Source organism: Enhydra lutris, unplaced genomic scaffold, assembly GCF_002288905.1.
Source record: "Enhydra lutris kenyoni isolate GAN:26980312 unplaced genomic scaffold, ASM228890v2 scaffoldscaffold98, whole genome shotgun sequence".
NCBI classification, from domain to species: domain Eukaryota; kingdom Metazoa; phylum Chordata; class Mammalia; order Carnivora; family Mustelidae; genus Enhydra; species Enhydra lutris.
The window spans coordinates 99,128-114,613 of NW_019154182.1; the positions used below are offsets into that span (position 1 = coordinate 99,128).

General features: G+C 40.0%; 1 protein-coding gene across 1 annotated transcript in view; it reads left to right on the plus strand.

The window, feature by feature from the left end:
- Nucleotides 1-15,486, plus strand: part of LOC111139285 (solute carrier family 4 member 1 adaptor protein) — a 33,653-nt gene that overhangs the window by 16,517 nt on the left and 1,650 nt on the right. Inside the window, exons 6-13 of the mRNA XM_022491520.1 lie at nt 2,658-2,818; nt 3,821-3,890; nt 4,702-4,888; nt 8,216-8,327; nt 9,622-9,865; nt 11,649-11,735; nt 13,028-13,095; nt 14,542-14,611. Of these exons, the coding sequence (XP_022347228.1) occupies nt 2,658-2,818; nt 3,821-3,890; nt 4,702-4,888; nt 8,216-8,327; nt 9,622-9,865; nt 11,649-11,735; nt 13,028-13,095; nt 14,542-14,611 (999 nt within the window). The remainder of the gene's footprint in view (nt 1-2,657; nt 2,819-3,820; nt 3,891-4,701; nt 4,889-8,215; nt 8,328-9,621; nt 9,866-11,648; nt 11,736-13,027; nt 13,096-14,541; nt 14,612-15,486) is intronic.

The window sequence follows — 15,486 nt, forward strand, 5'->3', positions numbered from 1 at the left end:
AAGGGCATCTTGGTTCTTTCCACAGTTTGGCGACCGTGGCAATTGCTGCTATAAACATTGGGGTACAGATGGCCCTTCTTTTCACTACATCTGTATCTTTGGGGTAAATACCCAGTAGTGCAATTGCAGGGTCATAGGGAAGCTCTATTTTTAATTTCTTGAGGAATCTCCACACTGTTCTCCAAAGTGGCTGCACCAACTTGCATTCCCACCAACAGTGAAGGAGGGTTCCCCTTTCTCCACATCCTCTCCAACACATGTTGTTTCCTGTCTTGCTAATTTTGGCCATTCTAACTGGTGTAAGGTGGTATCTCAAGGTGGTTTTAATTTGAATCTCCCTGATGGCTAGTGATGATGAACATTTTTTCATGTGTCTGATAGCCATTTGTATGTCTTCATTGGAGAAGTGTCTGTTCATATCTTCTGCCCATTTTTTTATATGATTGTCTGTTTTGTGTGTGTTGAGTTTGAGGAGTTCTTTATAGATCCTGGATAGCAACCTTTTGTCTGTACTGTCATCTGCAAATATCTTCTCCCATTCCATGGGTTGCCTCTTTGTTTTGTTGACTGTTTCCTTTGCTGTGCAGAAGCTTTTGATTTTGATGAAGTCCCAAAAGTTCATTTTCACTTTTATTTATTTATTTTTTAAGTAAGCTCTGTACCCAGCATTTTTGAGTAAGCTCTATACCCCGAGATCAAGAGTTGCATGCTCTACCAGCTGAGCCAGCCAACTGCCCCAGTAGATTAGTGTTTGTATTTATTTATTTATTTTTTTTATTCATTTATTTATTATCAGATTAATGTTTTTAAAAAAGATCTTTTCATTGTAGCGTTAGTAGGATATGGGGAAAGTGAAATTAGATATGTTCAGTGTACCATCTAACTTGGAAATTATGAAGTTTATATTAAGAAGGACTGTTTGGGTTGTAAATAATGGAAACCCAGTTCAAACTAGCTTAGGGAGAAGAGTTATTGGCTCCAGAACCTGAGAAGAGTAGCTTACAGGATTGAAAGAAGAAGTGCATGAATCATAACTTTAAGTTCTGGTCCTATCAAGCCAGAACTCTCAGTATCACCAGGATGCCATAAAAGCTGTATGTGTGTATCTGTGTGATCTGTTTCATGAGTGCATGGTTTTATTTTGCAGATAGATTCTTACCTCGTCTGGAAAAGCTGGCTGCATACAGAATTTATATCTTCCCTCTTTCATAATCTCATTGGAAAGAGAACCCTTTTTTCCTTTTATTTAATATAAATATGAGACTCTTACTGATTGGCTTTGGTCACTTGATTACCCCTAATCCAGATGGAATGAGGGAAGAGTTTTCTAGAAGAAAAGGGGTACTTTTACCAGAACAAGGGGAGTAAGATGGCATAGAGTAGACCAAAAATTAGTAGCTACCATAGTCCCCTCTTGATGAGCTTTCCACATTTTTCACTGTTACAAACAATGTTGCACTGATACATGTGGGGTAAATTCTTGTAAGTGGAATTGCTAGGTCAGTTGGATTTTTATTATTGACAGATGTTGTGAGATTGATCATCAAAAAGATTGTATCAATGTACATTCCCACAAGCTGTTTGAGAGTCCATTTCCCCATACCATGGCCAAACTGGGCATTATTAATCTTTTCATGTTTTTTCTAGTCCGTAGGTAAGAAGTGGTATCTCATTATTTTAATTTGTATTTTTTTTTTTTTTTTTAGATTTTTTATTTATTTACTTGACAGACAGAGATCACAAGTAGGCAGAGAGGCAGGCAGAAAGAGAGGAGGAAGCAGGTTCCCCGCTGAGCAGAGAGCCCGACGTGGGGCTCGATTCCAGGACCCTGGGATCATGACCTGAGCCAAAGGCAGAGGCTTAACCCACTGAGCCACCCAGGCGCCCCCATCTTTAAGATTTTTTTGGCCATTTGTATTTCTTTCTGAACTGCATTCATTATCCTTTAAAAAATTTTTGGATTATTGGCCTTTTCCTTATCTCTTTCCTTTTTTACTGATTGGTTTTTGGGAACTTCTTGCTCATTAAATAAATTAGCCCTTTGTTTTAATTCTTTTATTGTGGTAAAATATACATAATATAAAATTTTCCACTGTAAGCATTAAATGTATTAAATACATTCACATTGTTGTACAACCATCACTAGTACCCCTCTCAAAAGTTTCTTATACCCACTGAAAGCTAACTTCTCATTCTTCCTTCCTCCATCCCCTGGTAATTACCATTCTACCTTCTGTTTCTGTGAATTGGGCTACTCCAGTTAACTCTAAGTGGAATCCTGTGTGTCTGGTTTATTTCACTTAGCCTAATGTCTTCCAGGTTTAACCCTTTGTTTGTATATGTAGTTTGACAGCTTATTGGGTCTTGCAGTACTGATAGTGATTTTAAAAAATTTTTTTTAAAGATTTTATTTATTTATTTGACAGAGGGAGAGATCACAAGCAGGCAAAAAGGCAGGCAGATAGAGAGGGGGAAGCAGGCTCCCCACTGAGCAGAGAGCTGGACGTGGGGCTCGATCCTAGGACCCTGAGATCATGACCTGAGCGGAAGGCAGAGGCTAATCCACTGAGCCACCCAGGCACCCCTGATAGTGATATTTTAAGCTACTTATCTACTTGTCTCCTTTTTCTTTTTTTACCATTTATTTTATCTCCTAGTATCTCGGAAAAGGAAAGCCAAGAACTGGGAAGATGAAGACTTTTATGATAGTGATGATGACACCTTTCTTGATAGAACCGGCCTGGTTGAAAAGAAGCGTCTGAACCGAATGAAAAAAGCTGGGAAGATCGATGAGAAGCCAGAGACCTTTGAATCATTGGCAAGTGTTATTTATAGAAGTAGCTGTGGTAGTTTAATTTTTAAATAAGATAATGTATTATTCAAATTTGTTTTATAATTGTAATTTTTAAAGCAGTAGCATTGAAATCTGGTCTGAAATATAACGTTCTTGATTTATGTTATTTTATTTTTAAAGATTATTTATTTATTTATTTGACAACGAGAGAGAGAGAGAGAGAGATCACAAGTAGACAGAGCAGCACGTGGGTGGGGCAGGAAGCCAGCTCCCTGCTGAGCAGAGAGCCTCATGTGGGGCTCGATCCCAGGACCCTGAGATCATGACCTGAGCTGAAGGCAGAGGCTTAACCCACTGAGCCACCCAGGCACCCCAACTTTCTTGATTTTAAATTTGATTGTAACAACAGTATTACCCAAGTTGGAAAAAATTTGGCTTGCTGCTAGAGACTCTGTCCACCTGTAGGTGGATATTGATGCATGAATGAGCATTCTTTGGATATTATGTTAAAACTACGAAAAGAAAGGAAAAAGTTCCAAATTGGGCCATTCTGAGGTGAAATCAACTTTAGACTTTTGGCAGTCAAGAATTGTGAAAGGAATTTTGAGGAGTATAGTTTGGTAATAGTCTTAAACTATATATCCTTCATGAAACCATCGTAAGTTACCCTGTGTTTTCACTATATTAAGTAACATTCAGAGAGCTTTAAAACATTACCCAACATCTGTTTCTTTTGATTCATCAATGAAAACAAATGCCATGAGTTCTTTCTTTTGAGTAATGTCAAGTCTGTATTCTATACATATATTTTGTTTAATTCTGAGTTAATTGAGAAGTTAACTCAATTCGGATTAAATAAGCACATGAAAATTGTTAACTCCATAAGATGCAGATTCAACTGGAAATTCTAAATGAATCCTCTTAAACCTTGTAACAATAATGAAAATAAGAGGAGGAAGACAGAAAAGCTACCATGTTTTGAAAGAAGAAAAACATTTGCTGACCCTGTTAATTTGGGTGTTACAGGTTGCAAAGTTAAATGATGCTGAAAAGGAACTCTCTGAAATTTCTGAGAAACTGAAAGCCTCAAGCAAAGGTAAGTTAATGACCCATTAAATAAGTCTGTAGTAGGCATCTGCCATATGTAGTGCCCTCTGCCAGCACTGAAGCTAGTTAATAAGATATACAGAACATGGAACCTTTCTTTTTTCTTTTTTTTTTTTTTTTAAGATTTTATTAATTTATTTGACAGAGAGAGATCACAAGTAGGCAGAGAGAGAGAGAGGAGGAAGCAGGCTCCCTGCTGAGCAGAGAGCCCGATGCGGGGCTTGATCCCAGGACCCTGAGACCGTGACCTGAGCCAAAGGCAGAGGCTTTAACCCATTGAGCCACCCAGGCACCCCAACATGGAACCTTTCTAAGGAACAACACAGCATCTTGGTATTAGAAAGAACATTATAAATTATTTCGTTTAAACTCTTTATGTAATAGATGAGGAAAATGAAGCCCAATGAGGCAAAATGATGTCTCAAGGTCTTCAAGCTATAACCTGTTTTCTTATTCCCAATATGAGTAGTGTTCTCTGACCAGTTTTATGTGAATGACTTTTTTTTTTTTTTAAGATTTATTTGTGTTTTTTTTGAGAGGGAAAGAGTATGCAGCAGGGGAGGAGGGCAGAGGGAGGAGAGTGAGAATCCCAAGCAGACTCCCTGCTGAGTGTGGAGCCCGAAACAGGGCTTGATCTCATGGCCCTGAAATCATGACCTGAGCCAGAATCAAGAGTTGGATGCTCGACTGACTGAGCCACCCAAGCACCCCTGTTAGTGACTTTTCTCTGGAAACTTTGGCTGAATTTTAAATTATTTGAGGCCATTTTTCTGAACATATATTATTCCTTTCTTGGACAGCCCTGTCAGAGTCACCATCTCAGGACTCTTTAGAGGCATTTATGTCAGAAATGAAATCCGGGAGTGCATTGGATGGTGTGTCTCGGAAGAAACTTCACCTGAGAACTTTTGAACTGAGGAAAGAACAACAGAGACTTAAGGGATTGATAAAAATTGTAAAGCCAGCAGAGATTCCAGAGCTGAAAAAGTAAGTCTTAGTTATACTTGAAATTTTAAATAAGCATGTTTGCATAGATAACATTTTGAATTGTGTTATTTTCTTAATCATTAGAGAATAGAAATAAAATGTAAGAAACCCTTTAAAGCGCAGGAGGCAGTGATTTCATAGAGTCAAAGCCATTTCATTCGTGAGATACAGACTGCTGTAGGGCTTTTAGAGAAAACTCTAGTGATTCCTCTTTCATTGGAAGGCTTTTTTTTTTTTTATAAGATTTTATTTATCTGACAGAGTGAGAGAACACAAGCAGGGGGAGTGCAGAGGGAGAGGGAGAGGGGGAAGCAGGCTTCCTGCTGAGCAGGGAGCTTGATGCAGGGCTCCATCCTAGGACCCTGGGATCATGACCTGGGCCGAAAGCAGACCCTTAACTGAGTGAGCCAGCCAGGTGCCCCAAGGCTCTGGGCAGAGGAGCCCCAAGGCTCTTTTAATGCAGAGTAAATTTCTTTAAAGAGCAACATGCCAAAAGGCTGATTTTGGTAATATATAAAGACCTTGAGTAAGTAGACAACCATCTACCAAAGAGAAAAATGGGAAAAGGGTATCAACTGACAGGCCACTGGAGAAGAAATGCAAATAACTCCTAAATGTATTTTAAAAAATGCTCTATCTTGTTCATAAGAGAAATACAAATATAATAATGTAATGCCATTTTTTAATCTATGATTTTAAAACCACAGATGAAAAAAATACAAGTGCAGATTGTCATTTTTGCACCTGGTTTGTCATTCCTAAGAACCAGTTGATAACTTCAGTGTATTTAAATACCTTTTTAAAAAAATATCTTATTTATTTATTTATTTGAGAGAGAGAAAGAGAGGGAACACAAGCAGGGGAGCAGCAGAGGGAGAGGGACAGTCAGGCGCCTAGCTTAGCACAGGGACCGATCATGATCTGAACTGAAATCAAGAACTGGTTTCCCAATTCATTAAGCCACCCAAAAGCCCCTATACTTAAATTCTTTTTTTAAATATACTTAAATACTTTTAAAGTGGAATTTCTTCTTTTAAAATGGGGGAAGGCATAATCCCCTAAAGTTGATTTTATTAGTTAACTTTGATTTTGTGAGAATTATTAGAAGAAATTAACCTAAATCCATTTTTCTGAGTAATTTGTAAACAAGATTTTGGGAATAGTTTTTCCCAGATTTAGCTAATGTTTGTGAGTGTGTGGATGTTTGTATGGGGTGTGTGTGTGTGTGTGTGTGTGTGTGTGAGAGAGAGAGAGAGAGAGAGAGAGAATAAGATCCAGTCTTTCAATTTGACAGTATTTTCAAATTTTGTTCTATGTGGTATCAACAAATTTTGAAAATGTTGAGTAGGTTGCTATGGAAATGAGCAACTCCTAGGGAGCACAGTTCAGGTAGGCATCTCAAAAAGTGGTATTGCCTAGGTGGGATCACTCATGTATGAAGGCAAGTAACTCACTTAGGAAGTTTCTTGTTTTCTTTTGGTCTGTGCTGTCCTGTACAGCACCCGGTAGTCTTCTGTGATATTAAAATTAAATGAAATTAAAAATTCAGTTCTTCATTCAAGTTAGTCACAATTCAAGTCCTCAATAGCCACATGTGGCTAGTGGCTACTATATTGGACAGCACAGATGTAGAACAGTTCTGTTTGGATGGTGCTGCTTTAAGTAGGCTCAGCATGGAGCCCAACTTGGGGCTTGAACTCAACCACCCAGAGATCAAGACCTCAGTTGACTTCAAGACCTGAGCTGAGATCAAGAGTTGACCACTTAAACGACTGAGCCACCAGGTGCCCCATGGACAGTGCTGCTTTAGATTGTCAGTAAGCATTTATGTAGCCCTTTACAAATGTGTGCAAAACCTGTAATTTGATGCTGGGGGTGTTACATAGATGAATATCTAGATATTGGGAGGTACTTTTTTTTTTTTTTTAAAGATTTTATTTATTTATTTGACAGACAGAGATCACAAGTAGGCAGAGAGGCAGGCAGAGAGAGAGGTGGAGGCAGGGTCCCTGCTGAGCAGAGAGCCCGACGTAGGGCTCGATCTCAGGACCCTGGGATCATGACCCGAGCTGAAGGCAGAGGCTTAATCCACTGAGCCACCCAGGTGCCCCGGCACTTTTTTTTATGGGGATGTAAAGGTAAAATGTTCCTGGAGCCCTTGATCATCTGTACAAAAAATCCCCAAATTACTAGCAGGTTTGTTAAAAGATTGATGTGTAGTTTGGATATTTCATATAGTGATTCGTAGGTCAGTCCACAAAGGCTCTCATCCAAGTGGTATTTCATTTACTGATAGTGAGGAGGCGGGTTAGCACTCAACTTAGACTCCCTGGCTTTCGCTCTCAGCTCTATGAATTATTTTTGGGCATTTAGAGGCAAGTTATGTAGTTTCTTTGATCCTTGCTTCCTCATCTGTAAATTAGAAGTACTATTGATGTTGAAAGATGACATGAATAGGGGTGCCTGGGGCTCAGTCAGTTGGGCATCCGACTCTTGGTTTCTTGGTTTTGGCTTGGGTCATGATCTTCAGGTCATGGAATCAAGCCCCACATTGGGCTCTGTGCTTCGCAGCGAGTCCTGGGATTCGCTCTCTCCCTCTGCACCCCACCCCCCACTCATGGGCTCTCTTTCTTGCTCCTGAAATAAAACCCTTAAAAAGGGAAAAATGACATGAATAGCACTTGACAAACTGCTGGCCTATGTGTATTATTATTGTCACCATTGTCCTATTTCTGTTATACCTAGCAGCTATTTGTAACATTGTATTTGTGGAGAAAGGATGAAAACTCCTGAGGCATAGTTCAGGGTAAACAAATAACAGTGAGTTTTATTCTAACTCCAAAATCCTTTCCCTTGGTAAGTCATCCCTGTGAGAGGGGTATGTCAGTGTCCTCTAGAGCCTCCCCTCTTGCTGTGTGTGTGTCTGCTTAGTTTTTCCTCCCTTTCCTACTTAGATCCTGGCCTTTAGATGTGTGTACCTTTTTCCTCCTCTTTTTGAGGATTGAAATTCCAAACTTTCTACCTAACACCTTTCTCCCCTGACCCAAGCAGCTCTTGATTGTGATCCCGTCTTCTGCCTTTTCATCTCCCTGGGGTGTCTTTGCTTGTCCTCCAGACCAGCCAAGCTGTTTATTGGAGCTGAAAAATATCTGTGTTGCTCTTGACTTTTTCCGTGTATGCCAGAATCTTCCTGAGGCCTTTGGGGAGGGGCTGTGAAGGATAGTATTTGGCAAAGGGTCTTTAAAACCCACGCAGGATTCTTCTGGTGTTTTGGATAAAATCTTGGCCTCACCGGAATAGATGTGTATAATTGTTCTTTCTTCTTAGGACTGAAAGTCAGGCTACAGATGTGGAAAACAAAGCTAAAAAGCTTACATTGCCTCTCTTTGGTGCCATGAAAGGAGGAAGCAAATTCAAATTAAAAACGGGAACAGTAGGGGTAAGTTGTGGGTCATGGTGTTAAACTTTTCGCTCTTCAGTCAGTTTGCATGTAACTAATTTGTACATTGAACATCAGTTTATTAATTTGTGATGAATGTTGCATTTAAGAAATGTCTCTTTTCCGGGTGGGTGGATATTGTAACATTCGGACTCCGCTAACATTTGTTAGTCATGTAGTCCCTGCACCTGGCCCTGCCATATGGCATTCCTAACTTCATTTAATCCCTCTAACACTTTGTGACGTGTGGCAATTACCATCTCTCGCAGGTGAGGAAAAAATGATATTCCCAACATATACTTTGGTATTCTCCATTCCTTAAGCTTCAATCAACCTTTTCTTTTTCTAATAATTTTATTAAAAGGTTTTGTTTTTTTTTTTTAAAGATTTTATTTATTTATTTGACAGACAGAGATCACAAGTAGGCAGAGAGGCAGGCGGAGAGAGAGAGAGAGGAGGAAGCAGGCTCCCCGCAGAGCAGAGAGCCCGATGCGGGGCTCAATCCCAGGACCCTGGGATCATGACCTTAGCCGAAGGCAGAGGCTTTAACCCACTAAGCCACCCAGGCGCCCCTATTAAAAGGTTTTGATTAGAATATTTGGCTTTATTCTTCAAGAAATGTCTTCAGAGGGCACCTGAGTGGTATAGTCAGTTGAGCATCCAACTCTTGGTTTCAGCTCAGGTCATGATCTCAGGGTTATGAGATCGAGCCCCAGGTCAGGCTCCTAGCTCAGTGCAGGGTCTGCCTGAGATTCTCTCCCTCTCCCTTCGCCCCTCCCCCTGCTCTCTCTCTTTCTGTCTCTCTTTCTCTAAAATAAATAAATAAATCTTAAAAAAAGAAATGTCTTCAGGATCTATTTTACTGATTTACATGTCTTATTTCTTTGAAATTGTGTTAAATCTACAATGAAAAAGCTGCACAAATGATCTGTTTCTTAGAAATGTGTGTCTGATTTACCCCTGGAAGATTTTGTAATGAATTAAGATCCTTTAACACCATGAGGGGTGACAGGACAGAATTCCTGCAGCTGGCACCTGCAATAAATGTTAGTTCCCACAAGCTGTTTCAAGTGTCCCATACTTAATATTCTTTTGACCCTAGAAACTAATAGAGGTATGTGTTAAGCGTCCATAGATGGGCAAAATCTCATGTGCAAGTCCTCTCTCTAGCAGAATTGCAGGGTTCATCAGCCTAGAGAGGTTAGATATTTCACATATTTAGCTTAATCTCCTTGAAGAGATTTGTCTCTGTCATTATGTAGCACCATTTGTTCATGATTTGTTTCTTTCATAGAAGTTACCCCCTAAGCGTCCAGAACTCCCTCCAGCTTTATTGAGAATGAAGGATGAGCCCGAAGTAGAAGAGGAGGAGGAAGAGGAAGAGGAAGAGGACGAGGAGGGGGAAAAGGAGGGAGATGAAAGGGGGAAAATGGAGGCTGGAAGCAGCAGGCTGCAGCGCGAGACAGAGCCAGAAGATGCAGTGCAGGAAGTGAGGCCTCCCACTGACTTCACCTGTTCTAAAGAGACAAAAGCCCATGGTAGTATTTTTCTCCTTCTTCCCATGCTGTTCAATGGGGCGTCTGCATTGATTGTGCTTAGGTTTGGAAAGCAGAGCCAGTTCTTGCTTGTGTATTTTGACTTTGTGGCACTTTATGGTATGGGATACAGCTGACACTGGAAACATACTTTCTTGGTCTTTCTTTGACTGTTTGTCATTATTTATCCTCATTGCAAAGCAAGAGCAGGCATTTCCAGTCTATTCCAGAATTATGGAACATTGAAAGCTGTGGAATCTGAAACCACAGCTTCTGTGGAACAGCCCAGAGCTGCTACCATTGTGTGATTGGTGGGCAGTGGAAGAGGGTGCATGATGGGGCCTGATCAGGTAGTCTCAGGGTAAACGTCCCCTTGGTCATTATTTTCCCCATCCCTAAAACAGAGGCTAAGCATCACACTTCTTAGGAAGCATAGTGCCTTATTCATCTTTTTGTCCATGGTACCTAGTCCATGGTACCTAGCGGAAATCCTGGCACACCGTACTCACCCACCTCAGCCAAGATTTGACGGCAAATGACAAAAGAGGGAAGTGATTGGTTTGTAAATATGTTTTCTTCCGATTATGAGGAAGGTGTATTCATTTTTAGAAACTTTGGCTCACACATAAAAGTCCAAAGAAGAAAAGGGAAATCTCCTGCAGTCATACCCCCAGAGATCATTGTTCATCTTTTCAGTATCTTGTCCCTTGTCAACTGCAGGAGTTACTTTCCTGCAGGGTGGCCAACCCGTCTGGCATTGTTAAGACTTCACAGAAAATAGGGCGCATGAGGAAAAACAGAACAAAAACTGACATGAAATATGCATGGGAATGCATGCATGTTGCTTCCAAAACAAACCTGGCTTATCTTCATAAAGGCCAGGCCTGGTATGGAGGCCTTCTCTTGAATCATTCTTAGTTGTTTGAGAAAGAAAAGTTTCTGTTTTTTCATCTGTGAAGAGCTCTTTTGTTTTTGCATGCTCCTTTGTTTAGTTACTGGCAAAATGCTTAGCCTTTTCAAACAGGTACTTACACATACTTTTTTTGTGAGTCCAATCTTTGATCCATACCTTGTGAGGGTGGCGTATAAATAGATGAGCAGGAGGCCGAGGAATAAGGGTTGTATTTTTTTTGTTCAGGGACCACAAGAAATATGTGTATAGAAATAGCAGATTTTAAAATTTGGTAAAGACACATTACTGAGTAAATCTGCAGTTGATTAGGGATTACTCTAGGCCTCTTTTTCTTTTTTCAGTGTTAGGATTGTATTGTATATGCTGTTTTATAACGTATTTTTTTCTATGTCTTAAAATACTCTTTTAAAATGTGGAGTCACATGAGGAGCACAGTGGTCCATCACATGCTGGTGCCGTGATTTATTTAATCACCCCCTATTGTTAGACCTGAACATAATTTATTATTTTTGCTATCTTAAACATACTGTATATATAATAAATCTTGGTACTCATCTCTGATTGTTTTCTTTGAATATGTTCCTGGAAATAGAATTTCTGGGCCAAGGAATATGTACATTTTTAAGGCTTTTGGTAAGTGGTGCTGAAAAGTTTTAACTCAGAGTTGGCCAGTTTTTAAAGTGGAAAATTGATTTCTCTGTTAAACATATGGAGGCACATTTTTTTGAAAATCTAATTAAGGTTATTGAAGCTAATGATAGCAAAGCTGGATGATTATGTATTTATGTAGCTTTTCTTGCTTTTGTTTTTGTTTTTTTGGTTCCCCACTATGAGTTAAATAATAACAATATGCTCTGGTTCTGCATTTTATAGAAAACATGTCTCAACTCAGCCAAGTGGAACAGAATAACGATTATCAAGAGATTAGAGAAACAGCTGCATCATGTGAGGAACCCTCAGGCAAGTAGTGCAGCCAGCTCCATTGCTGCTCTGCATACAAGCAGCAGCTGGTGTCAGGAGGGGATGGCAGCTGAGCTGAGGCAGCCCAGAGAATGGCCTTTTAGACACTGGGGAGGTGCTCTGCCAGGACCCTGGACAGAACTGGAATATACGAGAGGTTATGTTTGGTGCCATCCCATTTGCCTTTCTTAATTCCTTTTTTGCCTCCTGGGGTTCCGTCTCCCTGATCTGCAAAATTCCTACTACTTTCGTGCTTCCCTCTGCCTGTGCAAAGCCCTCCACAGCTTTTCATCTCCCAGAGATGAATCTGCCTATCATGGGAGCAATTCCAAAACTATGAAGATAAATTGGTTGAAAGGTTGGCCTTTCAAAGGCCTGGTTTGGGGGCACCTTGGTGGCTTAGTTGGTTGAATGTCTAACTATTGGTTTCAGCTCAGGTCATGATCCCATGGGTTATGGGTTCGAGCCCTCCATTGGGCTCTGCGCTCAGCACAGAATCCATTGGAGATGATCTCTCTCTGTCCCTCCCCTCACTCATGTGCTCTCTCAAATAAATAACCTTTATTTATTTATTTATTTATTTATTTAAATATTTTATTTATTTCTTTGACAGAGAGAGAGCACAAGTAGGCAGAGAAAGAGTGAGAAGCAGGCTCTCTGCTGAGCAGAGAGTGGGACACAGGGCTTGATCCCAAGACTTTGGGCCAAAGGCGGACACTTAACTGACTAAACCACCCAGGTGCCCCAATAAATAACCTTCAGAAAAAAAAAAGGGACTGTTTTTCTACTGTTTTAACTGTAACAGTTGAACTGTAGAATGGTAAAATCAGCCCCATTTTTCTTTCCCTTTTCAAATGGTGTGATTATATTCAAGCTTGTAGAACAGCCTTAGGATTGAAAACTAGAGTTATTAGCAGAGAGGAAATTCTCTTAAGATAGTCTTTATAGTAGAAGGAATTTTTTTTTTAAAGATTTTGTTATTTATTTATTTGATAGAGAGAGAAATCACAAGTAGAGAGGCAGGCAGAGAAAGAAGGTGAAGCAGGCTCCCTGCTGAGCAGAGAACCCAAGGTGGGCCTTGATCCCAGGACCCTGAGATCCTGACCTGGGGGGAAGGCAGAGGCTTAAACCACTGAGCCACCCAGGCGTCCCTATAATAGAAGGAATTTTTGAGAATTTGATGGTTACATGTTTTTTTCCATTTTTATAATGATCTCTTAGGAGGAATTTTTTTTCTGTTTTACTTATTCTGAAATAGCTATTGCCTCTTGCTTTTCTTTTTCGCAAATTAGCATCAAAGAATGAATATCAGAAAAACAGAGATGAATTGAAGAAAAAGAAAGCTCCCGGTCCAGGCAAAGTAAGTACTTTAGCTGTAATCTTCACCTCTCTAGAAGTAAAAATTAATCCCTTTGTCATGGACCACACTTAGAAGAGTGAATTTTTAGGGATTGTCTTAGCAGAGTTCCCAATTGCCTAATACTCCCTCTTTTAGAAGTCTAGGCTCTCTTTTATTTCTGAATTTTTGTTTTCAATTCTCTATTCTTGTCTCCATCCACACTGTTCCCTATAACTCTGCATATACCTCTTTGATTAATTTGTGAATCTTTGTTCATATCCTTTTATGCCATACAAATACATTTGAATAATATATTCTTATTTGACTATTTTTATTACACAGAAGATAGAATGTAATGTTCTACATTCTACGTCAGGATTTATTATTTTTAACCTATTGTGGAAATCACTGTCTATCATTTTACCAAGAGCTTCCTACTGTATGGATGTACTCAACTTAGCCATTTCCCTATAGGTGGACACTTGGGTTGTTTCTAATCTTGTACTCTAACAGTGCTATAATGAATAATCTTGTGTATGCATAATTTTATGTGGATACAGTAAGTTCCCTGAAGTGGGATTGCTAGATTATGTCAGGAGGTCCCCAGGACCCTCAGGCTAGGTCATTCACAGGAGGCCTCACAGGACTCAGCCTGTGGTTGTACTCATAGATATGATTTACTAGAGTAAAGGATACCAAGTACAGTCAGCAAAGGGAAAAGGCACAAGGGGCAAAGTCTGAGGAAACCAGGCATAAGCTTCCAAGAGTCCTTTTCCACTGGAGTCACACAAGATGTGTTTAATTGCCCTAACAATGAGTTGTGACATCTTATGAAATGTTGCTAACCAGGGAGGCTCATTAGACACTCAGTGCCCAGGATTTTTTTTTTTTTTTTTTTCCAGTGCCCAGGATTTTTATTGGGGACTGATCACCTAGGCATCTCCTGCCTGTCATGCCCTCAAATTCTGTTCTCCCAGAAGAAAGATAGATGTTTAGCACGAACTGTATTGTTTTTATAGACAGTTTAGGCACAGTGAACCACTTTTATCAGGGTAGTAGGAACCTTCCTGAAATCCAGGTCCCCAGATACCAGGCGAGGGGCCAGCCTTAAAACAGGCCTTTCAAAGGATAGTCAGGCTTGCCCTGTTAACTCTTTTCTGCACCTAGATCAAAAGACAAATGCCAAATTTCCCTCTATGTGGGTTATACCATTAGAGCGCATACCTCTGTTAACAGTCCCTTTTAGAAAACTTCACTTCACTCTCACTGCTAAAAATCAGCTTGTTGAGGCTTTATGGGAAAAATTCAAGGTTCAGAGAGAGTGTGTTCCACCATTTTTTGGGTACCTTTGTCAAGGTAATTAATGGAAGCTTTTCCCTCTTAGTTTTTATTTGCTGACAGGTATAGGGACAATAATTCTTAGAGTTAAAATTCTTTTGACTAAAATAACCTATCTTTTCTTTGTAGCTTCCAGCAACACTTTCCTCCAAATATCCAGAAGATGACCCAGACTACTGTGTGTGGGTCCCACCTGAAGGTAGATTGTTTTTATTAGTTTTCTTCTCTTCTAAGACTTATTTATTTATATTTCTGAATAGGTAATGTATGTTTAAGGTTCAAAATAAAGGTTTTGTAAGAGTATATAGTGGGATAGGGCACCTGGATAGTGTAGTCGGTTAAGTGTTCAACCCTTGATTTCGACTCAGGTTGTGACCTTAGGGTTGTGAAATCGAGCCCCATGTTGGGCTCCTCACTCAGTGCAAAGTCTGTTTGGGATTCTCTCTCCTTCTGCCCCTCCCACCGATTCACTTGGCGTGCTCTCTTTCTTTCTCTAAAATAAATAGGGGTGCCTAGGTGGCTTAGTTGACTGAGCATCAGGTCATGATCTCAAGCCCCATGATCAAGCCCCATGTCTGGCTCCCTGCTCAGCAGGGAGTCTGCTTCTCCCTCTCCCCCTACTGCTTCCCCTGCTCATGCTCTCTCCCTCTCTGTCTCTCTCTCAAATAACCAAGTAATCTTTAAAAAAAAAAATCTTAAAAAAAAAAAGCATGTAGTGGGAATGTTCTCCCTTCTAGGGAAACAGAGTAAAAGATCTAAAGAGACATACCAATCAAATACAATTTGTAGGTTCTGCTTGAATCCTTATTTGAACAAACAACTATTAAAAAAATTATACACCAGTCAGATAATTTTGAACACTAGCCAGATATGTGATGATAGTAGGAAATTATTAATTATTTTAAAATGTGGATGATGTTATATTTTTTAGAAAAAGTCCTTATCTTCTAGGACTGTGTACAGAAGTATTCACAGACGGAATATCTGGGATATGCCTTAAGATAATCCTGTAGAAGTAGAGGATGAGGGAGCATGGAGGGGGTAATGTCACATATTGTTGTAGCTGGGTGATGA